This window comes from Carassius auratus, unplaced genomic scaffold (assembly GCF_003368295.1).
Source record: "Carassius auratus strain Wakin unplaced genomic scaffold, ASM336829v1 scaf_tig00214714_1_2670353, whole genome shotgun sequence".
NCBI lineage: Eukaryota > Metazoa > Chordata > Actinopteri > Cypriniformes > Cyprinidae > Carassius > Carassius auratus.
Genome location: NW_020527778.1, coordinates 2,157,302 through 2,184,339, shown reverse-complemented (window position 1 = coordinate 2,184,339; position 27,038 = coordinate 2,157,302). Strand labels below are relative to the sequence as shown.

The 27,038-nt window shown below is 35.3% G+C and overlaps 3 protein-coding genes across 3 annotated transcripts; 1 reads left to right on the top strand and 2 right to left on the bottom strand.

Moving 5' to 3' along the window:
- On the bottom strand, positions 1–5,548 carry cdk5 (cyclin dependent kinase 5). The gene is made up of 12 exons (XM_026258530.1): positions 5,324–5,548; positions 4,297–4,385; positions 4,153–4,220; positions 3,379–3,439; positions 3,245–3,301; positions 3,012–3,107; positions 2,745–2,819; positions 2,575–2,671; positions 2,416–2,485; positions 1,925–1,985; positions 1,664–1,744; positions 1–1,584 (listed from the first exon to the last, which is right to left on the bottom strand). Exons 1-12 carry the CDS (start codon positions 5,358–5,360, stop codon positions 1,498–1,500), a joined length of 879 nt encoding a protein of 292 aa, XP_026114315.1. The 5' UTR covers positions 5,361–5,548; the 3' UTR covers positions 1–1,497.
- Positions 5,549–5,731: 183 nt separating this feature from the next.
- Positions 5,732–12,857, bottom strand: abcb8 (ATP-binding cassette, sub-family B (MDR/TAP), member 8). Its single transcript, XM_026258528.1, has 16 exons — positions 12,616–12,857; positions 11,962–12,289; positions 11,716–11,871; positions 11,160–11,254; positions 10,953–11,058; positions 10,697–10,858; positions 10,532–10,617; positions 9,327–9,424; positions 9,137–9,242; positions 8,962–8,995; positions 8,749–8,885; positions 8,554–8,648; positions 7,249–7,382; positions 6,997–7,144; positions 6,275–6,525; positions 5,732–6,186 (listed from the first exon to the last, which is right to left on the bottom strand). The coding sequence occupies exons 1-16, from the start codon at positions 12,720–12,722 to the stop codon at positions 6,103–6,105; spliced, it is 2,127 nt and encodes a 708-aa protein (XP_026114313.1). The 5' UTR covers positions 12,723–12,857; the 3' UTR covers positions 5,732–6,102.
- Positions 12,858–13,375: 518 nt separating this feature from the next.
- LOC113092840 (autophagy-related protein 9A-like) lies at positions 13,376–26,868 on the top strand. Its single transcript, XM_026258607.1, has 15 exons — positions 13,376–13,467; positions 13,903–14,053; positions 14,192–14,235; positions 14,513–14,577; positions 14,681–14,851; positions 16,552–16,693; positions 17,325–18,073; positions 19,455–19,608; positions 20,786–20,965; positions 21,121–21,366; positions 22,622–22,860; positions 22,972–23,074; positions 23,161–23,239; positions 24,538–24,702; positions 24,866–26,868. Exons 2-14 carry the CDS (start codon positions 13,945–13,947, stop codon positions 24,681–24,683), a joined length of 2,427 nt encoding a protein of 808 aa, XP_026114392.1. The 5' UTR covers positions 13,376–13,467; positions 13,903–13,944; the 3' UTR covers positions 24,684–24,702; positions 24,866–26,868.
- Positions 26,869–27,038: the final 170 nt, after the last annotated feature.

The window sequence follows — 27,038 nt, the reverse complement described above, 5'->3', positions numbered from 1 at the left end:
TGATGTTGATTATCTTTACTAAAAATGTATACCTACTACAGCTGATGAGAAATACAAAGCAAAACTGAGGGTAAATTTAAGTCTTATCCTATCCCACATGTGCAACTTCACATGTAGTGTAATGACCACACTGGCATGCACTGAAATATGAATACTTTAAATATGAGGTCTTACAAAAACATTGTTCTTTTACACATATCTATTGCTCAGACTGTTGAAGGCAAATCGTGTGGTCCACTATACAAAAATACATTTTTTAAAGGATCCAAAAGATGAGGATCTGATTTACTTACCATTAGGTCATCCAAGATGTAGATGCATTTGTTTCTTAATTAGAACAGGTTTGGAGAAATGTAGCATTGCATCACTTGCTCACTGGTGGATCCTCTGCAGTGAATGGGTGCCGTCAGAATGAGAGTCCAAACATCTGATAAACGCATCACAATAATGCACAATGCTCCAGTCCGTCAGTAAAAGTCTTGTGAAGTAAAAAACTGTGTTTTTAAAAATAAAATCCATCATTAAAACTTTTTTTACACTTCAAACTGTTGTGTCCAACTGAAACACTAGTACTTAATCCATAATAGCACTTCCTCCATGTGAAAAAAATCCATCTTTTCTTCTTTTTACAAATTATTTGGATTACTTTTGGATTATTGTGATGTTTTTATTTATTTTATTATTTAGCTCTCATTCTGACGGCACCCATTCACTGCAGAGCATCCCCTGGTGAGCAAGTGATGTAATGTTTAATATCCTCAGATAAAGATCAAACTCATCTATGTTTTGAATAGCCTAAAATTGAGTAAATTATCAGCAAATTTTCATTTTGGGTTGAATGGTTCCTTTCCTATACAGGAGTTGAACACAATCCATATTCAAATTCAATCCTATTCAAAGTCAGTTTGCAATATTACAAGATCTGCTGAAATTTAGTAGGAAGAAAAAAAAACACTAACAGAATTGTTAAAATTTCTTCTAAAATCTCTTTCGTACAAAATGACAGTCACACAATAACTCTACACTTTCCCTTATATCCTTATTGAAACGTACAACACAAAACAAACGTGGAAAAGTAACTTTTTTTTAAATATTACATATTGTGACAAACTAAATCAAATATGTGCGCTGTACCTTTTTAAATTACACTGCACATTTGATCTTTCACAAAAAAACAAAAACGCTGCTTTCAGTAGTCTTCACAGCAGCATTTTGTAAACCATTAAAGATCTATGAAGCACCAAATGGCAACCAAATGAAATCTGCAGGGCCAGGACGTCTGACATCTTGGTAACTACAAGTGAATTAGAGAGTGTCACTATCATAATCATATTCATATTATCAAACATAATAAGCATTTGGAGGGAGGAGTGTTTCGGGGTCCCTCTATCCTGCACAGGAACTGACAGATAACTGAACGCTGGAGGTGCTGAAGGTGTTTCACGAGGTAAGACTGGCCCATCTGTGTTCCTAAACGATGCTGAAGGGATCTGACATTTAGGGTGGGCAGAAATCGGCAAAATACGGGTGCTGCAGGGCTTCCTCTGCTGAAATTCGCTGAACTGGATTGCATTTCAGAAGATTCTGCAATGTGAAAACACAGAAAAATCCAGCTAGAGCATGAAATCATGAACTGCTTGTTAGAACAGTGAAAGTACTGTACCTGTAGTAGGTCTCTGCCAGTGCTGCTGAGCTTCGGGACGACATTCAAAAGTGATGTAGTAGCTGGGTACATTGGGTACGGCTGTCAAAATAATAAAAAAAAAATGTATATATATTTAAATAATTAAAATGGAATGCAGAATAAATGTTTCAACATAAAGTAAGGGTTAAAGTAGCGAACTGAAAACTATGTTTATAATAACAATGATACCTGGTTTTCTTGTACATTGTACATTAACTTTTAGAGGAATGAGTGTTATACCTTATAATCTGGAAGTTTATTCATAGTCTGCCACTGTTCTTCTGTCGGTGTTCCCAGCAACGTGCCAAAACGTTAAAGTTCATCAGCTATTTCATTGTTTCTTTCTTTCTCTCTTTCTTTCTGTCTTTCCTTCTTTCTTTCTTTCTTTCTTTCAGTAAAGCATTAAAATCACTAAATGGGCATTAATAAACACCGAAATAAATTTTTTTGAAATGAAATTATAATATATATATATATAATAAGGACTCACACAAAATAAAGTAAATTACATTTAAAAAAATCTAACTAAATGTAAAAAATTAAGTGACATTTAATTTTTTAATCTAATTAAAAAAACTACAATAGTTTATAATAATCTATAACACACACACACATATATATATATATATATATATATATATATATATAAAATGACTACATCATTATGACTTTAGGAGTCATAGTTCAATCTGAATGTATAATCCCAACAGTAATCTGAGGGTAAAGGATATCTAAAGATCCTTTTTAGTTGGTCGTCCACATCATTACCAGGAAATAAGGGCCGTCCTGCATTTGCCAATTCTGAAAAATAGCACAAAAAAAAAAAATACTGAAAAATCAAATCATATGCTACAAGAAATGATTATGCTTTACAATGAAGCCCTCCGTACCTGCAAATATACACCCTGCGGACCACATGTCAATAGAGGTAGAGTATAGCTTAGCACCAAACAGCACGTCTGGAGGCCTGTACCACAGCGTCACCACCTGAACACAATCAGGATGAAGTGAAAACACTGAGAAACACCACGCTGAATCTGAAGACGACAGGTCGCTTTACCTCTGCAGAATAACAACGTACAGGTATCCCAAACGCTCTGGCCAAGCCAAAGTCAGCTAACTTCAGTTCACCGTTCTGATGACAACCACACAATACAGAAAGATGTTTGTGAGAATGCAGCAGAAATAAAGAAACTAAATCCATTTTAACAACATAATTCAAATGTTAAAGTCATATATAATGCAGACCTACAGGCATTTGATGACACTTATCATGAACAATGGCGATTTAGAGTCATTTTAGAGGCACTTTGGTTCATTTACTCACTCTGTTGATGAGCAGATTTTGTGGTTTAAGGTCTCGGTGGAGAACATTTCGGCTGTGGCAGAAGGCAAGACCCTTCAATAACTGGTACATAAAAGACTGCGAGGAAAGAAGTAAAACTGCATTATCTGACACCTCAAACATTAAAAATGTAAGCATGAAATGCTCTCCTGATATATTCTTTTCAGGGTTTCATACATATATATAAAAAAAAAAGATTAAAAAACAAATCAAACCTTGACAATCTCTGGATCCAAGTCGCCATTACAGCTGTCAAAGTATTTCTTCAAATCCTGTTTGAATGAAAATCACATACTGATCACATGCATTTACTGATCTCTCTGCAAGATCACTGGAATCAGGTTCCTACCTGATCACAATACTCAAACACTAATGTCAGCTTCTTATCACTGTGAAGGACGTCATGCAACCTGCAAAAACAAGTAATACCTGTTAATGCACCATTTCTGTTTCATCACAATTTATTTGCTTATTAAAAAAAAATAACTTGCAAACAACTTAACCTGGCATTAAATAGTTAATATACTAAAGGAATACATTTAGCATACAATTTTTTTTAAAACAGTCCAAGAGAAAGAAAAAAGTGTTAATTGCAAGAATCTGAATGCAATTATTTTAAATAATTTTAATTTTATTTTAAATAATTTTAATTAATTTTAATTTTAAAAATGATATAATAATATAAAAAACTAATCCAAGAGAAATTTAAAAAAAGTACTTAAGTATTTATTAATTAACAACAAATTCACATTATTTTGTATGTTGTAATGCAGCATAAAACAAGTTGCACCATTCCGATTTCATTTATATTAATAATTATTTTAATATGCTTATTCAAAATTCCTCACAACAATACAAACTGATTGTATATGGTTGAAAATATTAATTATGCAGTAAATAATTAATTATATAACTAATCATTTTTAAAAACTATTTAAAATACTTAAATACGCGATTTGTTTTAATTAAAAAAATAAAAATACACTAATTGCAATAATCTGAATGCAATCATTTTAATGATAATATTTTAATGAAATAATAATGAAAAAGTTAACAACATTTATTTTGTATTATGAACGAAACTAAATCTGCAATACAATTAAAAAATGAAAAACAAACACACCTTACAATGTTTTTATGCTTCAGTTCTTTCAGGAGGCAAATTTCTCGTAATGCTGAACTTGGAACCCCCTGTAATAGGATTAAAAGATAATGTGACAAATTGCTTTTAGTATGACTTGACCCCCAGCAGTCTGAGCTCTCCTACCTCATCATCATCGTCCAATCTCACTCGTTTGAGGGCCACAATCTCATGTGTTTCTCTGTTTTTAGCCTTGAAAACGGTCCCATAAGTACCTGGTGACAGAGTAGAAAATGCATTAAATTAACTGAGAATAATATTAGACATGACAGTCTGACTTCAAAGCATGAATTAGAAAAATGACAGTAGAAATATAATGCATTGGCAAAATATCAATTTTAAAATAGGCATGGCCTAGCTACAATAAGTCGTCTTTAAAGTGCCATGTGGGAAATAAAAATTATATTTAGACTCTCAATTGCTTGATTTGCTGTTTAATGGATACTGAACGCTCTCTAAATATTTATACAGGTGTAAATTATTGTCCGGAACAATATTTTAATTTATAAAATATTTTTTTCTCATCGAACATCGGGATTGACCAATCACAGTCTTTTTTGATTAATGCATGAGCATATTCTATAATTTCGTATAATTTCGTGACCGAATTCTCACCTATCATTCAACTATCAATTCAATTCAATTAATATGTTTGATTTAGTATATTTAGTGTACAAATCTCGCCAGTAAATTACAAATCGTCCTGAGATTTGAATGCAGCTCAATGGAGAACAGCGCACTTTGAGTCTCCATGCGCCCCCTGGAGGAAGAAACACTTCGTAAAACAGAGTTAACGTTTACAGCTGAATGAGAATCAAAGAGAAGCCTGATAACGGTGCAACAATGAATGATCGATCAGTTTAACTAGAGTTTATCAATGCAACAGCTCCATTCCTCTGAACAACAGCGATCGCATCATTAAACAGCTGTGCAAATGCTGTTCTGATTGATCTAAAGCCAGGTGCATCATCCCTCCACGAGCTTGCTAGCTCTAGCTGAGACTTCAATCTTAACATATGCTTACGAAGGCATAAATCACTGACTGTCCGTCGCTGTAAGCTCTATATTAAACGGCAAACATTCATGATTGTTAATACACTATTAATCTCCAATGCAGACAGAGCCAGTCAGGCCAGACAATCCATTCACTCACCCTCTCCTATTTTCTCCAACTTCTCATACTTTTGCATGGTTTTGGCCAGTTACAGTAGCTTTTAAATAAAGCGTACTGGCTCCTTATTTTCCCCACGAATAATAATAAAAAAAAGGTTTTAATTGTACATCTGATTACTGTCTTTTTTATCAACAAGGGGCGTAGTACGTAACATGAAGAGAGATTCAAAGATGACGATTTACTGAGAGACACTTCAAAATAAAAGCATCGTTTGTAAATCGACTTCTGGGTCGATAAAAATGCAATAATAATAAACATTTTAGTCTAGAGTTTGTAAATTAAACAGTAATTGAAAAAAGTTGGCTTACCTTAATAATAAATAAAATCTAACACAATCCAAAACATTTAAATAAATGAAAACACAATGATATTGAGATAGTTTAATTATATAATTAATTACACATTTATTTATATGAAGTATAAACCAACCAACAATAAATGAGGTATATTTTATTACCTCAATTTTCAAGGAAGGCAATGGTATTGATATACAATAATATTAAAAAAATAAAATGTACAGCTTGCTTTATTTACCTCTTTCCTTTAAAACCGAAAAAGATTTGAATACTTTCAGTCAAGAGTTTCTAAATTAAACAGCATTTAAAAACAGTTTTATAATCATTACACAACACTGACATTTTTCTATTTTATGATATATACAACTCAAAACAGAGAATATTCACTAAAACGTATATCTACGCCAGAGCTCCAAATGAAATTGTCTTTGTTTAGTGGAATATGCACAGTAATACAGTTATTTATTTGTGACCATCAGATCGTTGTCTCTTTATGAGTTCTGCATACAGTCCTCCTTTGCTCAGTAAATCCAAGTGTGTTCCAGCCTTTGAAAACATAAATAATAGCATTAAACATCATCACAGTGTCCACACATATTAAGTCTGCAGTTACATTTGTAAAGTCCTTCCTAACCTCAACGATACGTCCATTGCTCATGACGCAGATGAGATCGGCTCCCTGTATGGTGCTGAGACGGTGAGCGATAATCAGAACGGTGCGTCCCGTCGTGGCTCTGTCCAACGCCTCCTGAACCACACGCTCAGACTCGGCGTCTAACGCACTGGTGGCCTCATCCAGGATCAGGACGCTGGGGTTTTTGATCAGGGCTCGAGCAATCGCGATTCGCTGCTTTTGGCCCCCGGACAGGGTCACTCCACGTTCACCTGAAGACATTTTTACAAATTTTTTTTTTTTTAAATGAATGACCCTGGACCACAAAACCAGTCTTATGTCAATCTGAAAAGTTGAATAAATAAGCTTTCCATCGATGTATTGTTTATTAGGATCGGACAATATTTGGCCGAGATACAACTATTTGAAAATGTGGAATCTGAGCGTGCAAAAAAATCAACTTTGAAGCTGTCCAAATGAATTCTTAGCAATGCATATTACTAATAAAAAATTAAGTTTTGATATATTGATGGTAGGAGATGTACAAAATACCTTCATGGAACATGATTTTTACTTAATATCCTAATGATTTTGATCATATTTTGAAAAATCGATGATCTTGACCCATACAATGTTTTTTTTGGTTACTGCTACAAATATACCCCAGCGACTTAAGACTGCTTTTGTGCTCCAGGGTCACATTTTATTTTTATTTTTTTCTGATTTTATGTAACAGTGCTTACCAACCACAGTGTTGTACCCATCTGGGAATCCTGTGATGAAATTATGAGCATTGGCTTGTTTGGCCGCAGCCATGACCTCAGGGTCTGTTGCACTGGGCTTTCCAAACCTGATATTCTCCATCACAGAGGTACCAAAAAGAACAGGTTCCTGTATGAATGACAAAACAGAACTGTAAGATTTATATTCCATTTCACACACATATAACATAAGAGGAAGCTGAAATGTGAATAGTGAGAGAGAATAAAATGTACCTGACTAATGAACCCAATGACATGACCTCTTAACCAGGATGGGTCCAGTGTTCTGATGTCCAGCCCATCCAACATCACCACACCACTGCTGGGCTCATAAAACCGCTCCAATAACGCAGCCACTGTGGATTTGCCTGAACACAGAGGGAAAAAAATTACTAATACGTTATTGATAATAACAATGCATGGTTGTTATCTTTTATGTTGTGACAGACAGACGGACAGAAAGTCAGACAGACAGAGAGACAGAGTGACAGACAACAGACAGACAGAAAGACAGACAAAAGACAGACAGACAACAGACAGACAGACAGAGTGACAGACAGACAGACAACAGAAAGACATACAGAGTGACAGACAGAGAGAAAGAGACAGACAGACAGAGTGACAGACAGACAACAGACAGACAGACAGACAGAGTGACAGACAACAGACAGACAGAGAGACAGACAGACAGACAGACAACAGACAAAGAGACAGACAGACAGACAACAGACATACAGACTAACAGACAGACAGACAGAAAGAGAGACAGACAGACAGACAGAAAGAGAGACAGACAGACAGACAGAGAGACAGACAGACAGACAGAGAGACAGACAACAGACAGACAGAAAAACATACAGACTAACAGACAGACAGACAGACAGACAGACAACAGACAGAGTGACAGACAGACACAGACAACAGAAAGACATACAGACAGATAGACAGACAGAGAGTCAACATGTAATTATTCATGTAATGTACAATGCTTTGGCAATACTGTGCAAGTCAAGCCAATAAAGCTCATTTGAATTAGAAAATTTGACAGAGAGACAGACAACAGACAGACAGACAGAGAGAGACAGACAACAGACAGACAAACAGACAGACAGACAACAGACAGACAGACAGACAGACAGACAACAGACAGTTAGACAGACAGACAACAGTAAGACATACAGACAGAGAGACAGACAACATGCAGACAGACAATAGACAGACAGAAAGTCAGACAGACAGAGTGACAGAGAGACGGACAGACAGATAACAGACAGACAGATAACAGACAGACAGACAGACAACAGACAGACAGACAGAGTGACAGACAACAGACAGACAGAGAGACAGACAACAGACAGAGACAGACAGAGACGGACAACAGACAGACAATATACAGACAGACAGACATTTTTTTTATTGCTTTGGCAATACTGTAACTCAAATGTCATGCCAATAAAGCAACTTGACCTTGACAGAGAGACAGACAGACAATAGACAGACAGAGAGACAGACAGACAGACAAATAGATAGATACTTGACCTCCGCCTGACTCGCCAACAATAGCGACGGTTTTATAGGGAGGTAGAGTCAGATTGAAGTTCTTAAGGATCTGGTTTCCAGGTCTTGTTGGGTAACTGAGAAACATTGAAGAAAACATCAAATAACAGAGAATAAAACTCTTTCGATTAAATTCAAGCCTTGCCGTGTTTGCATGAGCACAAACACGAGACCAACCTGAAATTGATGTTCATGAATTCAACTCTTCCCGTCAGAGACTTGAGAGGGATACGACCCCCTCCGGTGAGAGGAACGGTGGGCTCTAGAGCCAAGTACTCAAACACACGTGCCCCTGCACTCATACCTCGAACCATCTGACACAAACCACACATCAATGTATGTATATATAGATAACACACTATATATGAAGACACAGAAACGTCTCCTCACCTGTCCAAAGAGAATTGAAATGCTAGCAAGAGATCTATAGAGAGAGAGAGAGAGAAGCGATTATTTTACATTTGATATAATAGAGACTGGTTCAGCTCAGTGTTAGTTCCTTCTAAATTATGTGTGGGATAAAATATACTTAATATGTATATTAAGACTCTTTGCACACTCCCACCTCTGAACTGTTTGAGAGGCGACCAAAAATGACATTAGGTCACCTGGCGACATGTCATTACGAGCCATCAAAGACCCACCAGCATAAATAGTGCCTAGAACAATGCCTGTTGAAGAAGGGAAATATTGAACAGCTTTAGTTCATGATGTGGTCATTGGTTGTGAATCAGGGAAAGTGCATTGTTACTCACAGTTCAGGACAACGTTAGACAGGCCCTGAAATATGGCTATTCCTGTGCCCAGCGTCTCATTCATCGCAGCTGACTTCTGGACTTCAGCTGCATACATCCTGTGAAAGAAGGTGAATATCACAACTGTTAGGTTTTGTTCAATAATAAAAAGCTTTGATTACACATGTCATGATTAGTTTTGTTATCCTGAAAATATCAGCGTTAGCACTTCAATGTTGGACAAAAAAAGACCATACTCTGTAAAAATGTTTGGCATTTGTTCAGGAAAAACTGCACAATGCTATAGTAAACAATTTAAATGTACTCTATGTTTATTATAAAATACAGTCAAATTAATGGTTTTTGCAAGCAAAAACAATTATCGTATTTTATAATTTATGAACCTTCGAATTCAAGGAGAAAAACAGTAAAATTACATTCCCAGAAGTCACCGTGTGACATCACATATGATTATATTTTTTTATTATAAGTAATGTACATTACAGTATTTTTGCTACATTTTCTGTTGTTCATGTTTATTTCATTATTTTAGTGTTGTGTGTTAACCTGATGGCGTTTTGTCTTTGTGTAGTTGAACTCATGATGATTCTTTATACGATTATCAGTGGATTTTAAGGTAATAAGCAGATTTTGGTAGTTCAAGTAGCTTGGTCAATTATAATACATTATAGTGCCCCTATTATAGGTTATGAAAGGTTCATAGTATTCCCCAACAACAGGTTGACATGCATGCAAGGTAAAAAAAAACACTTTCGTTGTCTTATTATATGCATTTATTTTTAACCTTACTTGATCAATGACTCCCAAACGATTCGCTCAACAAATTATTTTTTCCAAACCCCTCCTTTGCATGACACTAATCTGTGGTGATTGGTTCGTTTGTTCTCATTTTAATGTCATCGTGCCTGAAATGCCTGATAAAACAGTGTTTGTGAGCGCAGTGCTGCTTTGTGTACTGCGTTACCAGGAAACCGCTATTTTACTGCTCCAAAAGCGGCACCTAGTGGCAAGGAATGAATCTGTGTTTTGATTCAACCAATGAGTGGGTGGGTAACATGCTAATGTTTCACGATTACGTCAACATGAAACGGCTTCAGAGTCGACTCTTACTTTTGAGAGACAATAACTTTATACACGGCACACTTTCAGATTTAAAACTTTTTCCACACAAAATGTGGAAAAAAGTCAAGAATCTGTAATCATACTCTAGTTCTCGATCCTCCATGGCAAAAGCTCTCACTGTCCGCACGTTACCAAGAGCCTCGTCAGCCACTCCTGTAGCTTTAGCAACCTAAAAGAAGAAAATTGGGGAGTTAGCAAAAAAGAGCAACAAAACAACAATCTGTTCTTCTCCTCCAGGGTGCCGTTACCTGTTCCTGTGCTTTGCGCGATAGTTTACGGAGAAAAGAACCGATCAGAGCACCAGCCCCCACCAGACATGGCAGGACGACCACAGTGAGACCCGTGAGTTTGGGAGAGATGACGTACAGCGACACAAAACACCCCACCGTCTGTGTGGCACTGCGTAAACCCTGTAACACATCACATAATCAAATGCATGTGGTACGTCCATATGTTCTTGCTAGGGTTTTTAAAACATACTTGTTCTCATCTAAAACCTCCTACCTGAGAAATAACCAACTTGAAGGAAGATTTGAACTCCTGGATGTCTGATGTCAGCCGATTAACCAGCTGCCCGGTCTTGTTTGCATCAAAAAATGCAACATCTTGTCTGCAACATGACATTTAGACAAGATGATTAGAAAGATTTCTGTCTAATACCCCAAGTGTTTCAGCACTTTAAACATCTAAAACAAAAACTGTATTACAAACCGAAGCAAAGAGGTAAAGAGAGCTGTCCTCATGTCAGCTGCCACTCTCTCTCCAACTCTAGACAGAAGAATGATGTAGCCACTGGTCAACAGACCCTGGGAGATAAATATAAACAAAATACTATCATTTAATATTGTGTAATATTATTACAATTAAAAAATTTTGATTTTTTTTTCATCAGCATCATTACTCCAGTGTTCAGTGTCACATGATCCTTCAGAAATCAATATAATGTTAACATTTATGCATTTAGCAGATGCTTTTATCCAAACCGAATTCACATGCATTCAGGCTTTACATTTTTTTTTTTTTTTTACCAGTATGTGTGTTCCCTGGGAATTGAACCCACAACCTTCTGCACTACTAACACAATGCTTTACCACTGAGCCACAGGAACATATGCTGATTTGCTTCTTAAAAAGCATTTTTGTGGACACTGTTACACTTTTTTTCTGGATTCTTTAATGAATAGAAAGTTTAATAAAACAAATAGAAGTTTATTTGCAATAGAAATGCAAATATTGCTTATAGAGCTTGACTGTGTGACTTAACGTACCTGTAAACCATAGAGTCCGAGCAGCTTTACTGCAGGTGCTTTAATGTCTCTTATGTAATGCCCTGCTTGTTCTCTCATGTGGCGAGCGACAACATTCACCAGGTCCCCCAACATCAGAGGAATCTGAATATTAAGGGCTGCTGCTCCAAACGCAAGCTGAAACAGGACACGACAGAGATATCACAGCACAATATACCAAAGCTATTCATAATATGGCCAAAAAACACAATTTACTTGTTTACTTACGATAATGGCTCCTATAAGAGCAAGAAGTTGGGGCCGAACGAACTCCCAAAGGATGGCCCAGCTGAATTCAGGAATGCTCTCTCTCACCGGGACGTTGTTGTTCACATCTGCTTCACAGTGAGCTCCGGTATGAAGCAAGCGTGCAGTCACTGTCAAAGCAGCAGGTCCTAATATGAATCTCAGAGGGATGTTTGGTGGCCTAGGCTGCTTTCTGGATGCTAGACGGAACACTTTTTGAGCTTGTCTCAATATGCGAGCAGGAGTGTTAAAGGTGATCTGTGTGGATGGTATTTGTGAACCGCTCCATGGTACTGTATGCTGGCCACGCCTTAAATATAAAAGATAATGGAAAAAGACAGTGTTGCATTATACAACATAAAGTGTGATGAAATGTGCTTCTTTTTCACAAAGAGCATAACATGACTATCGTACAATATTTATTCCTTAGTTAAAGCCATATAAAATGTTATAAATTACCTTCTGCATGCTTAAATTACCTATTTCCACATGTAATGGCTGTTTGATTACATATACGATCAGTTGTGTTATTATGCAAAATTAATTGAAATTAAAAGACAAATTATATAAAAATGATTACTGTGTTTTGACAATAGTTTCTATCTAATATAATAAACAAAGATAAATCTCGTGTACCTATAAAGGTGGTGGATCGTGAAACCTCTTGTTTTCTGGGAGTTCAACAGTCGATCTGACGTGACATTGCCGCGTGTCAGTCGACTGCAGCGTGCAAAATGAAACATGCTGTTGTATTGTTTTGAAATGACGGCAGGAATAAGAAACTAAGACAGTTTATGAAGTAAAATGAATTCAAGGATTTACATGTAGGCCGCCATGTTTACGCAATCCCATCTCCGGCGTGACCACGCTAACCCTGTACGTCATCGAGGCGTAAAGGTAAAAATACGTTCACTTTTTTCCCCGCATAAATAATGGTAACGTATATATACATGAATATATATAAATATATATATATATATATATATATATATATATATATATATATATATATATATATATATATATATATATATATATATAATATTTAAAAAATAAACATATATATATTAGTCCGTTGGTCAAAGAAGATTTACCTATTTTGCAGGTTAAATTGAAACATAACTTAAATATAACCAACAAGGATCGAAAATAGAGATTAATTGAAAAGTTCTTGGAAAATTTCTTGTTTTATTTACAAAAATAAACGAATTAATTGCAAAATATGCATATTCAAATACATAAAAAAATAATAACAATAGTGCAAACACCTTTTGGGATTTTTTTTCCAGCAAAAGTACATAATACACAAGTAAAATAAATGTTGCATAATGCATTCATATAATGAATATAGCAATTTACATTAAATTTCAGAATAAAAGTTTCCCCGGAAGTGACGCGACTATAAACCAAAGTGACGACATGCTATGTTTGTTGTCATATCTGTTTTTGTTGTGAAGAGCGAAGGCGAGGATCATCTCTGCTCGGACGGTGAGACCAATTTAGCGATTTAAGTATTTATTTCCTTTCAGTGTTCTTTTAATAGAAATGTTTTCAATAAAGAAATCAGTACAAGCAAATACCGAGCAGTTTTGTCAGCACGAGGTTGATGTGTGATGCTCAACCGTCCCGTTTGCAGACACCGCATAAAATGATTAAATATAATTAATAATAATTGATACATTTGTACGCCATATCCATCTGTGAAGAAAACTTGTGTCTTTGTAATGATGCACTCGAGTCTGTCCTTGACTTATCTGTTTTGAAACTAACCATGTGATTGTGATTTTTGTCAAAAAAGAGACAATAATAGTCTTGTAAATAACTTACAGGGAACTTGGTCAGTTTGAGCTGGTTTTGCATCAGTGTATGACTCTTGTTTCTAGTATGCTGTCACATCACATTAATGTTAAATCTGTTATTCAGGACTTATGGTGAACATCATAGAGAGGTAGAATGTGAAACACGATGGCTGGTTTTGAAACGTACCAGGAGTATCAGCGAATAGAAGATTATGATGAAGACTCTCCTCCAGGAGAGGAAGAATTACTCATCCATGTGCCAGACGGCAGAAGAGGTAAGTACTGTTCACTTTTACAGTACATTACACATTACACATGTCAAACAAATATATTATATATATATATATATATATATATATATACATTCTTTCTTTATCATTTAACTTCATAACAATGTCTTTGTTACATTGCAGACCCGTGGCATCATATCAAGAATCTCGACAATTTCTTCACAAGAATATCCTTTAATTATAAAATATTAAAACAACATGCAGTGTTATTTCATAGGCGGAATGGGAAAATTCCTGCCTTTTTTCACCCTTAAGTCAGGATTTGTGCAATAGCTATAAACTCCCAGATTGGTATTATTTCTCATGTTCTTGAAAACACCGTCTCCATTCATGATTAGGTATTAATATTATGTTACGCTCTGGCATGTAACATTAATGGCAGAACACTGCTGTACTTCTTTAAAACAGCTATCGTTGGAATGCAAGAGTCTTTAACATGCTCACATCTATCATTTCCATCAGAGGAATGGATTCACCTGTATGGTGTTATCAGAGTTTTTTGAACTTGTGTAAGTTATGTTTATATTTGACTGAAGCGTTAATTCTTTAAAGTAGGATTGCATACTTATTAGTAAGAACTAATCCTGTCTGTTTTTGCATTCCCATATTCAGGCAATTCCTGTTTGTGGTCACGTTTACAACCTTTCTCTTCAACTGTGTGGAATATGATGTTCTCTTCGCCAACCGAGTGGTCAACCACACGGGTCAGAGCCTCGGTCCTCTGGACAGGAACAAGGTCACCCTTCCTGACGCGATTTTACCCACCGAGCAGTGCACTGAGAGGTCAGCTTTACTTTTAGCAATTTGCAAAGCAAGTAACTTTAAATTTGTATTTATTTAAACAACTGCTTACATCCTTGACCAATTCAGTGTTTGTATCATTAGCTAGTTTTTCATTAGATGTAAAACTTAAAAAGTAAGTAAAATAAGGTTAAGTTAAAGTAATAAAATAAATAAACCGGCTTAAAATAACTTAAATAAGCTAAATCGAGATATACAAATAAAATAATAAATCATTAAAACAATAAAATGACATAACAAAATAATTAAACTAAATGAGATACAAGTATTAGATAAAACATTTTAACTTAAATTATTGTTAAAAAAAATTGCATTGGCAACTAACTGAAGTAAAATAAGATTAAGTTGAAGTATACAAATTACTAAAACTAAATAAAAAAAAATACTCAAGTCACTTATTAAAATAAAAACTCAAAATATAAAAATGCTAATTTAAAATTTAATTTAATGCTAAATATAAAAAAAGCTAATTCAAAATACTTAATTACTATACAAATAATATTAAAGTAAAATTTGACCTATTTCAAATATATTGTAATAATGCTTAAAATCCTAGTTTAGAAAAAAAGTTTTTTTTTTTCTCTCACTGAAGCAGGCAAAGTTCAGGGTGTAAACCAGGTTTTGACACTTGTGCAATATATATTTTTAAAAATATAATGTCTTAGAAAATATCAAATAGGTATATTTTTACAAAACTTTTTTGATAGACAGTTTTCTGATATTACAAATAAAATATTTTGATATTGCATGTGAACTTTTATTGTAATGCACCACTCAAGGTTTATTTCACTTCAGGTTTGGATCTTAATGCACATATTTTGTGTTCAGTTTTCAAAGCTTCAAAGTTCTTATTGCCATTTTCTTGGTTTTTCAAGCTCAATTTCCATAGTAGCCAGAAAGCAAACATGCCCTAAAGCACTGGGTGAGAATGCTGTTCTCTCGCATGTCATACATCGCATCACACTGGAACTCTGTTCAGCTTCACCTGATTTGTTTCCTACTTCTCAGACAGTGGCTCCAAAATAAGCGAGCTGTAATCAAGCCCCTCAGACCCTGCCATTCTATTTCTGTGGCCGTCGATGATACTGAAACTGTGCGTTACGTAGTGCTCGTGGGATTTAAATAGACCACGTGATGTTTTGCTCCATTTGACATTGAATAACTATTATGCTTGATTCTCAGAGTTTTACTTTGTAGACCTTTTCATGGACTCCTAATGTTTCGACACAGAGAAACCTGATCGAGATGTGTTGCTGACAGATACGGATATGCAACACAAACATATTAATATCATAGCTGACTCACTTCAGTGAGACTCATTCAAGGAACATCTTGTGCTGTCATACAGTAATTAAGACTTGGTAAACATTCTCATTTGCCCAGCCATATTATTTTCCAAATGCTGATTTGGTTCTCAAGTAACATTTTTTTATTATTAGTGTCAGTGTTATAAATGCTTGTGCTGCTTCATATTTTTGTGGAAACAAAAGAGCGGTAATATAAATCCTTTGTTACATTATAGACGGCTTTTCTCTCACTAAATCACATATTGCGTATGACTTTAGTATTTAGCATCAGTTTTGTTACATTCGAGGCTGAGTTATTGATAAGTGACTTTATTCTTCTAATGTCATGAACTTTGAGCAATCCCATCACAGTGATGATCTTCATCTCCCTATCAGGATTCAAGGAAACAGCTGGATCATCTTCCTCTTGATAATGGCAGCCATATTCTGGGTCTATCGGCTCGTGAAGGTGATCTGCAATGTCATCAGCTACTGGGAGATCCGACAGTTTTATAAAAAAGCACTGAACATACAGATGGTGAGAGATGTCCACCAACAGGATTATAGTTTGAAGTGCATATTTAACATGCGGTGTCTGGCTTTTCATAGTTCTTTGTCACACTTTTCTTTCCTTTGATAGATCATTTGAAATGGTCAGACAGTGGGACAAAGCTTTAAAAGTCAAATGTTGTCTGTCAGTTAATGAAGTCACAAAAAGGCATGTACAATATTCATGCAATTCTGAAAAAAAATGCGGTTTAATCTGAAACTGCTCATTTAAGAATACTGTAGTTTAACCAGTTTTTCTTTTGCAGCAATGAGGTTGTTGAAAATGTATTTTTCATATTTAAAAAATTATTTATTTTAATAAATAAGAACACTGTTAATCACCTTCATTCATCACGCTTAAATATAAATGGTAAATATTTATTATTTAAAATGTAAATAAATAAAATATTAATATTAGTTAAACAAATCAACATCAACTAATATAAATATTTATTTGATTATATATATTAAACAAATCAATCAACTAATATAAATATTTACTTTATATGTAATATTATTTATAAGCAAATTATATGTATATATGCATTAAAATGTAATTATAAAATATTTATATTAGTATTATAATATGTATTGATTTTTATTTTTTTTATGAATTTTAGGATGAACTTTGCAACTTCACGTGGCAAGAAGTTCAAGGCCGTTTGATCCGCCTGCAGCGCGAGCAGCCCATGTGTGTCCAGAAGCGTGATCTTTCTGAACTAGACATCTACCACCGCATCCTGCGCTTTAAAAACTACACAGTGGCCATGATCAACAAGTCCCTGCTGCCCGTCAGACTGCGTGTGCCCTTCTTGGGTGACATGATCTTCCTCACGCAGGGCCTGAAATACAACTTTGAGCTCATTCTGTTCTGGGGACCTCTGTCGCTCTTCCAGAACAAATGGAGTCTGGATCCCAAATACAAGCGGGCGGCAAACCGGCAGGAGCTGGCCAAGCAGCTCAGCCGTGTCATCCTGTTGACGGGTCTGGTCAATCTGCTGCTGTGTCCATTCGTGCTGGTGTGGCAGGTGCTGTACGCCTTCTTTAGCTACGCTGAAGTCATCAAGCGTGAGCCGGGAAGTTTGGGAGCCCGGCGCTGGTCGCTGTACGGCCGTCTCTACCTGCGCCACTTTAACGAGCTGGATCACGAGCTGCAAGGCCGGCTGGGACGTGGGTACAAAACTGCCGCGAAATACATGAATTCTTTCGTTTCTCCTCTGTTGGCGGTGCTGGCCAAGAACGTGGCTTTCTTCTCCGGCTCGGTTCTCGCCGTGCTCATCGCTCTGACGGTGTACGATGAAGACGTGCTGACCGTGCAACACATCCTGACGGCCATCACCGTACTTGGTGTGGTCATCACCATCAGCAGGTATGTCAAGACTTTAACATTTATTCATTATAAGGACAAAAACCATCTCAAGAAAATGCATTATTATATATATTTACAGTACAGACCAAAAGTTTGGAAACATTACTATTTTTAAAGTTTCTTCTGCTCATCAAGGCGTCCTTTATTTGATCAAAAATACAGAAAAAACAGTAATATTGTGAAAAATTATTACAACTTAAAATAATAGTTTTCTATTTGAATATAATATTCCTGTGATGCAAAGCTGAATTTTCAGCATCATTCCTCCAGCCTTCAGTGTCACATGTAACATCAGTCACACGATCATTTAGAAATCATTCTAATATTCTGATTTATTATGAGTGTTGGAAACAGTTCTGCTGTCTAATATATTTGATGAATAAAAGGTTAAAAATAACTGCATTTATTCAAAAAGAAAAAAGGAAAATTCTAATAATATATATTCTAATGATATATTTTCTTTACTATCACTTTTTATCAATTTAACACATCCTTGCTGAATAAAAGTATTGATTTTATTAAAAAAAAAAAAGAAAGAAAAAAATTACTGACCCCAAATTAGTGACCAGTAGTGTATATTGTTATTACAAAATATTTATATTTTAAAAACAGCTTTTTTTTTTTTTTTTACTTTTTATTCATCAAAGTATCCTAAAAAATATCACATGTTCTGAAAAAATATTAAGCAGCAGAACTGTTTGCAACTTTGATAATGAATCATCATAAATCATGATCCTAAAAATTCAGCTTTGCATCACAGAAATAAATGATCATTTAAAGTATAATAAATTTAAAAACAATTATTTTAAATTGTAATAAAATACCACAATATTACATTTTTTTTTCTGTATTTTTGATCAAATAAATGCAGGCTTGATGAGCAGAAGAAACTTCTTTCAAAAACATTAAAAATATTAGTCAATTTAATGCTTAAACTTATTTTATTTTAGTTACTTGCCAGCAACATTTTTAATCTTTGTTTTGTGTTTCAATTTTTTTTTTTTTTTTTTTAGTTATGTTTAACAATTTAGCAGTTTTAGTTTTACCATTAAGAAATGTTCTAAAATATATTTTGTTCCGTTCTTAATTGCTGCTGCCTGTGTAGAGTTTCAAAATCAGTCAAAATAGACATCGAGGCAGCTCTCTTTGTTTTGGGACAGGGCTAATATGGGAAATGATTTGTGCTGTAAACTCATGTGACACAAAACATATTGGTCTAAAAGACGATTACTCTCCGCAGCTCTAACGTCAGGTCAAAGAATAAGTGCTGTTTCATGTGCTCCGTTGACCTTGTTACACCCAAGCATTATAATTCTGAGCTGTACAGTGAATGGCCCGCTCTCAGCCCCTGGCTTCAGTAATGCGTCTGACTGTCTTACAGGTCGTTTATTCCAGATGAACATATGGTGTGGTGTCCTGAACAGCTGCTTCAGTGCGTCCTGGCCCACATCCACTACATGCCCGACCACTGGAAGGGCAACGCCAACAAGAGCGAGACCCGCGACGAGATGGCACAGCTTTACCAATATAAAACCGTAAGAACTGCATGATATAGGCAGATTATTATTGTAATCATGTGACACTGAAGACTGGAGGAATGATGCTGACAAATGGAAAACGGTTATTTTAAATCGTTATAATATTAGACTTTATTATACAGTTTTATCATATTTTTGATCAAATAAATATTGGCTTGGTGAGAATTTGTTTTGTAGGTAAAAATTGCATATAGTATTTTTATTACAGCATAATAAATAATAATAATAAAAAATCTCCCTTTCATAGCAAAGTATATATTTTCAAGAGTTGTTTTTATTTGCATTGTTTTTCTTACTGTTGTCACTTTTAGTTTGCTTACTAGTTGTATGGCACTATTTCATGAATTTGTAGTTGTCTTGGAATTATATTCAATATGAAAAGTGCTATACAAATAAATTTGAGTGGAATATGTTTTAAATGTTTTAAATTAGGCTTTAGTACCAACAAACAGCTAATCATTTATTTAAAAAAAAAAAAAATCCTTTTGTTTGTATGTGACAATATTTTGAAGTTTGGAAACCCCTTAATTAGTGCATTCCTACAGGCAGAAACATAAATTAGAGTAATTTATTTAAATAACAATAAGGTTACAATAGTCTGGATTTGACTTCTTTTAGTCTGTAGTCTATTGAAGTTATATACCGTATTTTCCGGACTATAAGTCCCACTTTTTTTCATAGTTTGGCTGGTCCTGCGACTTAAAGTCAGGTGCGACTTATTTATCAAAATTAATTTGACATTAACCGAGAGAAAACATTACCGTCTCCAGCCGCGAGAGGGCGCTCTATGCTGCTCAGTGCTCCTGTAGTCTACACTGAAGACATAGAGCGCCCTCTCGTGTCTGTAGACGGTAATGTTTTCTCTCGGTTCTTGGTTCTAAATAAATGCGACTCATAGTCCGGTGCGACTTATATTTGTTTTTTTTCCTCATCATGACGTATTTTTTTTTCCTCATACATGACGAGTAACTCTAAGAGTTTTGAGTATTCTGAGTTATTTGAAGTATGAAATTACACCTTAGCGCTCTGCACCTGTTGCCTAGAGGTTTGTCAGAGTTTTGCACAACTGTTGAGTAGGTTTTAGTCTTCACTGCATCTGTTTCCAGCACTGTTTCACACCTGCGCTGCTGTTTTTATGAGTTCCACTTACCGAGTTTCTCTTATTTTTCTGCAGGTCTTTATATTGGAGGAGCTTCTGAGTCCCATAATCACCCCCTTCATCCTCATCTTCCCCCTGCGGAGCAAGTCTTTAGAAATCATCGACTTCTTCCGTAACTTCACCGTTGATGTGGCAGGGGTGGGAGACATTTGCTCATTCGCCCAGATGGACATCAGGCGCCATGGAAATCCACAGGTATCAAAGAGCGCATGCATGCATGTTATTAATGCTTCAGCTCGCAGTAATCCAGCGCCCTTTGGGGGGTAAAATCATAAAAGTGTGTTGTTATGTGAAAGCTGCTTCTTGGTATCCTAACAGGCTTCATGGTTTGTTTTTCCCCTCTCGCTCAGTGGATGTCTGAAGGTCAGACGGAGGCCTCAGTGTACCAGCAGGCTGAGAATGGGAAGACGGAGCTGTCGCTGATGCATTTCACCATTAAAAACCCACGCTGGGAGCCCCCACAGGAGAGCTCAGTGTTCATCAGCCACCTGAAGGAGAAGGTGCATCAGGACGCTCAGACAGGACCGTCTCCTCAGCTGCTGCTGTCCGAGGCTCCTCTCTGTACCTCGCTGCTGTCCAATGAGTCCGCCACGGGTGTAAGTCACGCTTTATCATGTTTATCATGAAACATGCCACTGTCTTGACTGTATAAGGATCTTCTATTATCTGTTCCAATCAATTTCACTTTTTTACACTGCATTCACAACACATTTAACTGCTGTAATCACACACACACACACACACAAATTATATTGTAACTTTTTTAGGACTTAATCTTTTCATCAAGATCTTTTTGCATTGATATCTTTTTTTAAATAATTAAGATTTCTTCATAATTTTTTAAAGTGTAACTCATAATTAAGCTAAAAACAATAAATATTACCCTGATATATAAATACCTGTTTCTACCATTGGGGTTTTGGTGATTTTTATTATTATCTAACAGTAACTAATTTAGGTGAGAAAAGTATCATAAAATAAATAATGCAAAAAATATTTTTAGTTTTAAATCAATTTTCTTTATGCAAAAATGATATATTGTATTATTATTAATAAACTATATGAAAATGTAATAAATTGCTATGTAAATGTGCAGTGATGAATCATCAAAATCATGCCAGGGACACTTACTGAAATATTTATTAAGATATATACAGACGTACACTACCGTTCAGACGTTTTTTAAGAATTCTTCAGTTCAGATGAATATTTTATAACATTATCAATATGTTCTTAAGATAAATAAAACACAAGTATTCTTTTCTTTCTGAATAGAAATAAAAAATAAAAGTGGTAATTTCTTTAAAAAAAAAAAAGACAATTACTGGCCCCAAACGTTTTAGAATGGTAGTGTAAATATAAAGTGATTATTATTATTATTAAAAAACATATAATTATTGTTATTATTTTATTTTTATTATAATATACTGTACATCCAACAGACTTAATAAAGTGTTTATTAATAGTAATCAAGCTTTAGTTTTGTTTTACAAACTTCATCTGAATGAATCTTTTTTTTTTTTTAAACCTTCATGTGAAAAGTTTATCTAAACATTTTTTATCTTGAAGTGGATAGTTGTGGTAGTTCAGTGGAGATACTCCTCCAGAGTAGAGCTTTTATTTACTGAGAGGGACACACTTAGTAACACTCCATTGCGAAGGGAAAATGAAAGAAAAAAAGGCATTCAGTCTATTAAAAAACCTGCCAGAAGACAAGAAATATTGACATTTCATTTCATGCCTCTGCATTGCTCAGATTGGTTATTTCACGGATCATAATCCTGAGCACAGAGACTTTTTTCACTTCTCTTAATGAGATGCATGTGTTTTTGTATTATTTTTGTGCTTCAGCCTGATAACCTGTTAGCCAGTGTGTTGGCTCACCCCGTACTGACCGCCTCTGGACTTCCTGGGAGGAATCGGCGCTTTATCCCTCCGAGCAGTGCGGCTTCCGCTGCTGCTAGTGTCCTGGCGTCCCTTTCGTTTTCTCAGCAGCCCCACGCCGGCCGTTCTCGCTCACACACTCTCCTGCCGTCCCGACTGCACCACGACAGCACCATGTACTGCAGCGACCACACTGTGGACCACAGGTAACAGCCATTAAACACTCGAAAAAAACAAAGCCATTTCTGTTTAAATGCCTGCACTCTTCGATTCAGATCTGTGTAAGGTTAAAGTAATCGATGTTACCTTTTCATTAGTATGTCTGCAAGTGAGTCCAGAGTGCTCAGCCAGTCTCATTCGGCCCTGGCGTCAGAGTTCGCATCAACCGAGATGAGCCTGCATGCTATATACATGCACGAGGTGACCGGTCACAATATACTCAAATACTAAAAGAAATCGTTCATAATCCAGTATAGTTTTCCAATAGTTTTTGGTCATTCCCTCAGGTACATCAGCAAAAGACCCAGCATCCATCTGGACCAATTCAGACCTGTGTGCCAATGAAGGACTTGAGCACCAACTGTGGTGAGTCTAAACGAATCGTCTCATGTATGAGATGCATGTAAAATGGCTTTCAGATGCATCAGATAGTGATGGACATAAGTTAAGTACTCTAAAACTTTAAAACAATGCTAAAAGGATCAGATATATCAATTAGAATGGAAATATTGCCATTTGGCGCCCCTGAAAGCACACCGCATCATCTTCCACATTCCACACAGTCACAGTGCTGCACAATGCATTTATTAAAAGCGAGACTGATAAGAGATTTGGTGAGAAAATATATTTAATGTGTATGAACAACAGGTCAAATTATGATGAAAAATGTTAAAAACATATGAAAAAGTAATTAGCAATATTTCATGGAAATTTAATTTGACATATTTTAACACTTTACAGTAAGGTTACATTTGTTGGCATTAGTTAATGCATTAAGTATCAGAATTTATTAATCAATTTACATGTCAAGTTTAAGAAATATATAAATGATATGTATACGTACAGTATACATTGTATGATTTATTAATATATAAATATAAATTAAATATTTCTAAATAAATCTATTATTTTTCATTGTTAATTCATTAACAATAATTCATAAATGTTAATATGTGTGTGTTTGTGTATATACGGCATAATTATATATATATATATATATATATATATATATATATATATATATAATAATTTATAAATAAACATATTTTTCATAGCTAGTTCAAGATCAATATTAATATTATAGTTTGTTAATCTATACAACTTGACATGTTCATGTGTTAGCTTAAGTAAAAATGTTTTGGAATTAATATAAGTGAAAACATTTTTTTATTGCTAGTTCATGATACAGAATGCATGAACAAATACTGACGATTTTACCCTTATTATAATGTGCTATTGTTTTACCACGGATGTTATTCGACTAATCAATTATTTTTCAGATTATGGTTGGATGCTTTACGAGTTATTCAGTCGGCCTTTTGCATGAGCGAGTGTTTCTAAACCAGAACAAACTGCAGACAGTCCCAGTCAGTCAAGTTAAATCTTTGCGTCATCGCTTTGCATACCTCTCTCTACATAAAAAAAAGCTAAATTTAAACAAGAAATAAATATTTGAGCAATAAAATCCATCACTCTTAACCACAAAGTTTTTGGTATTATTTATTGACCAGTCGGACCTTCACATGAGTGAGTGTTTCTTCAGAATTAGCTGCAGACAGACCCAGACATCAAACGTTGAATCTTTTGGTTAATGTCTCATTTTGCGTACCTGGTCATGGTTAAATGATGCAAAAGGATCTGAAGGCTTCTTTTCTTTCTTTCAGCTGAAGGTCCTCAGATACAGTCTGCACAGACAGTCACCTTGGTGCCGCCCGCTTCTGGCCGCTTGGGCGGCTGGGCTGAACAGGAAGAGGAGGAGGAGATAAACACCAACCCTGTGCTGGATCAGACCAGCAGAGGGAGCAGCTGAAGTGCCTTCAACCTGAACAGTGTGTTTCACCACATCCCTTCAGCCAATCAAACACAGCACAAAATACTTGCATTGCATTATCAATCCACAGGATTCCATTTTGACTCAAACTAGTTCATATCATTACATATCTAATTAGTGTTTAAGTATTTTAACATCATCTCTCTCTTCCTGGTTTGCAGTTCTTGTTCATTTCTGGTAGTTGTGGCCTCACTTTGGTTTGAAAGCCTTTGATTGAGCATGTTGGGACGCCACACAAAGCATGTCGTTCAAGAAGCCCGTCGGAGCCGTTCGGTTCTCTGGATGCTTCTCTGGATCTTCCAGTTTAGAGGAACTGTGACATAACGGACTGAAAGAGTATGTCTGCCACTTCCCTCCCTCGTCACGTCACTTACATTTATATTTCAGAGTGCTGTGTGTTGGAGTGTGTGTGTGTGTTTGTTTTGTTTATGACACAACAGGGTGACACTTGTTTTACAGTATTTATTTCCATTGCATTCTCTTTCATGCAATGTCCGTTTTATTTGGGTTTGAGCAAGTTATGTTTTCCGCCTCTCGGATTTGAATGAGAGCCAGGGAGTATTTACTTTTGAATGAAAACATCCCTTTGGTGTATTATTGCTAGTTTCACTTTTATGTCACAGAAAATATCACTGAATGTAAAATCATACCAGTTGCCTCTTTAGGAAAAAAAGAAACAAATTCTCAAAATTATAAAACATATGATTTTTTTTTTCCTTAAAGAAAATATAAATACACTTAAGGATTTTTGCCTTATTTAAAATTTGAATTAAAATTAAATTTGCATTTGCAAATGTTTTGATAAATCTTATCAATAACCACTTGAATAAAAATGTAAACAAAAAAAGATTTTAGCAAAAAAATGTATCTTGATTTACCAAAAAGCTTTTGATTTGCAGGGGAACGCACAAGTTCTTAAACTAAATAAAAATTGTAAAAGTCTTATTTTTTGTGGTTTGTCTAAAAGTAGCATTTCATCTACAGCAACAAATAGACATCTTAGACGACTTTATGACTGCATTAAAGGATTTTGGTTATGTAAAAATTGATAGAATGAATATGCACTGTAAGTCGCTTTGGATAAAAGCGTCTGCTAAATGCATACATTTAATTTAATTTAAATAATGCTAAAGCTATGAGAATGATTAACTATCAAACTGAAGAGTTCATGTGAAAAAAAAAAGAGTAAATGATTAAAATGAAAGCCAGACATTAGTCCCAGTTCACAGCCATTGGGACATTATTTCTAAAATACTTGTAAACCGCAGATTATTGAACCACTTAAGAAGTTAAAATTAAACTCTATTTAAGATAAAAAGCAGGTTGAAGATGTTAGTGTGGTGTTTTTGATGTTGGTTTAGGATTTGTACTCCGTACCTAACTGATAACAATCTCTTCCAGCGTGTTGAATTAAATATTACACATCTGACCGATGATCTGAGAAGTCGTATCACAGAATTCATCAGTTTAAGCTGTTATTGTCCTGTGTCCGTGTCTACCAAAACTGAAGAGTGTGTTTTTTGTGCTGTGTTTGCGATTAAAAGTTCGGTCAATTCTCACACTAGGATCTGCCATTATCAAGAACAAAATAGATTTTAACTAATGCACTCTCTCAAAGCGTAGGAAGGCTTGGTTCTGTAATATAGTACTACCACGAGAACCTAAGGGCTTTTGACAGTTTACACATGGTATATGACACTCTGGTCAGAGATATACCCACAGTTCTTGTAAAACACTGAACTTCCTGTGACCAGAGCATGGCCACATATGCTTTAAGATATCATCTACTTGAAATACTGCAGTTAGAGAGTAGCTTCAAGCGTAGTTAATAAAGATAACGACATCTATATCAGACCCACTGAAATACCTCCTGTGTATGTACAGTATTTATTTGTGTGGGACATTATTGAACAAACGTCATCAGGATGTAGTTGCAGACGTGCAGTTTACAGTGTTAAGGATTCGAGGGGTTTCCACACAAGACTGTGTAAGTGAAACACATTGTTTTAAAGCTCTGTTATCATAATTTTCTGTTTTAACAGTCTGCGGTTGGACTGTGTCAGGTGCTATGAATGTGTATATTTAATTTGTTTTAATATTTATCAATTTTTTTTTTTGTCTGATCGAAATAACTCTAGAAAAAAATAAACCTTATCTACTGGGATTTGCTGTCTTGGTTTACTTTTGCACGCACCAGTGTTGTTCTAGTATTACTTGTGTACAACTGTAGTATTTACCGTATTTTTCGGACTATAAGTCGCATTAGTCCAAAAATACGTCACGAAAAGGAAAAAAACATATACAAGTCGCACTGGATTATAAGTCGCATTCGTT

Excerpts from the sequence above, each read along its gene's own strand:
- cdk5 (XM_026258530.1), bottom strand. The coding sequence starts at position 5,360 with ATGCAAAAGTATGAGAAGTTGGAGAAAATAGGAGAGG. Across the intron at positions 3,440-4,152 it reads AAGCATAAAAACATTGTAAG|GTTGCATGACGTCCTTCACA; the intron begins GTGTGTTTGTTT and ends TTGTTTTTGCAG. Across the intron at positions 3,302-3,378 it reads TGTTTGAGTATTGTGATCAG|GATTTGAAGAAATACTTTGA; the intron begins GTAGGAACCTGA and ends TCATTCAAACAG.
- abcb8 (XM_026258528.1), bottom strand. The coding sequence starts at position 12,722 with ATGTTTCATTTTGCACGCTGCAGTCGACTGACACGCGGCAATGTCACG. Across the intron at positions 12,290-12,615 it reads ACGATCCACCACCTTTATAG|GCGTGGCCAGCATACAGTAC; the intron begins GTACACGAGATT and ends TTTATATTTAAG. Across the intron at positions 10,618-10,696 it reads CGCGCAAAGCACAGGAACAG|GTTGCTAAAGCTACAGGAGT; the intron begins GTAACGGCACCC and ends TTCTTCTTTTAG.
- LOC113092840 (XM_026258607.1), top strand. The coding sequence starts at position 13,945 with ATGGCTGGTTTTGAAACGTACCAGGAGTATCAGCGAATAGAAGATTAT. Across the intron at positions 14,236-14,512 it reads TCGACAATTTCTTCACAAGA|ATCTATCATTTCCATCAGAG; the intron begins ATATCCTTTAAT and ends TAACATGCTCAC. Across the intron at positions 21,367-22,621 it reads CCAATGAGTCCGCCACGGGT|CCTGATAACCTGTTAGCCAG; the intron begins GTAAGTCACGCT and ends TTTGTGCTTCAG.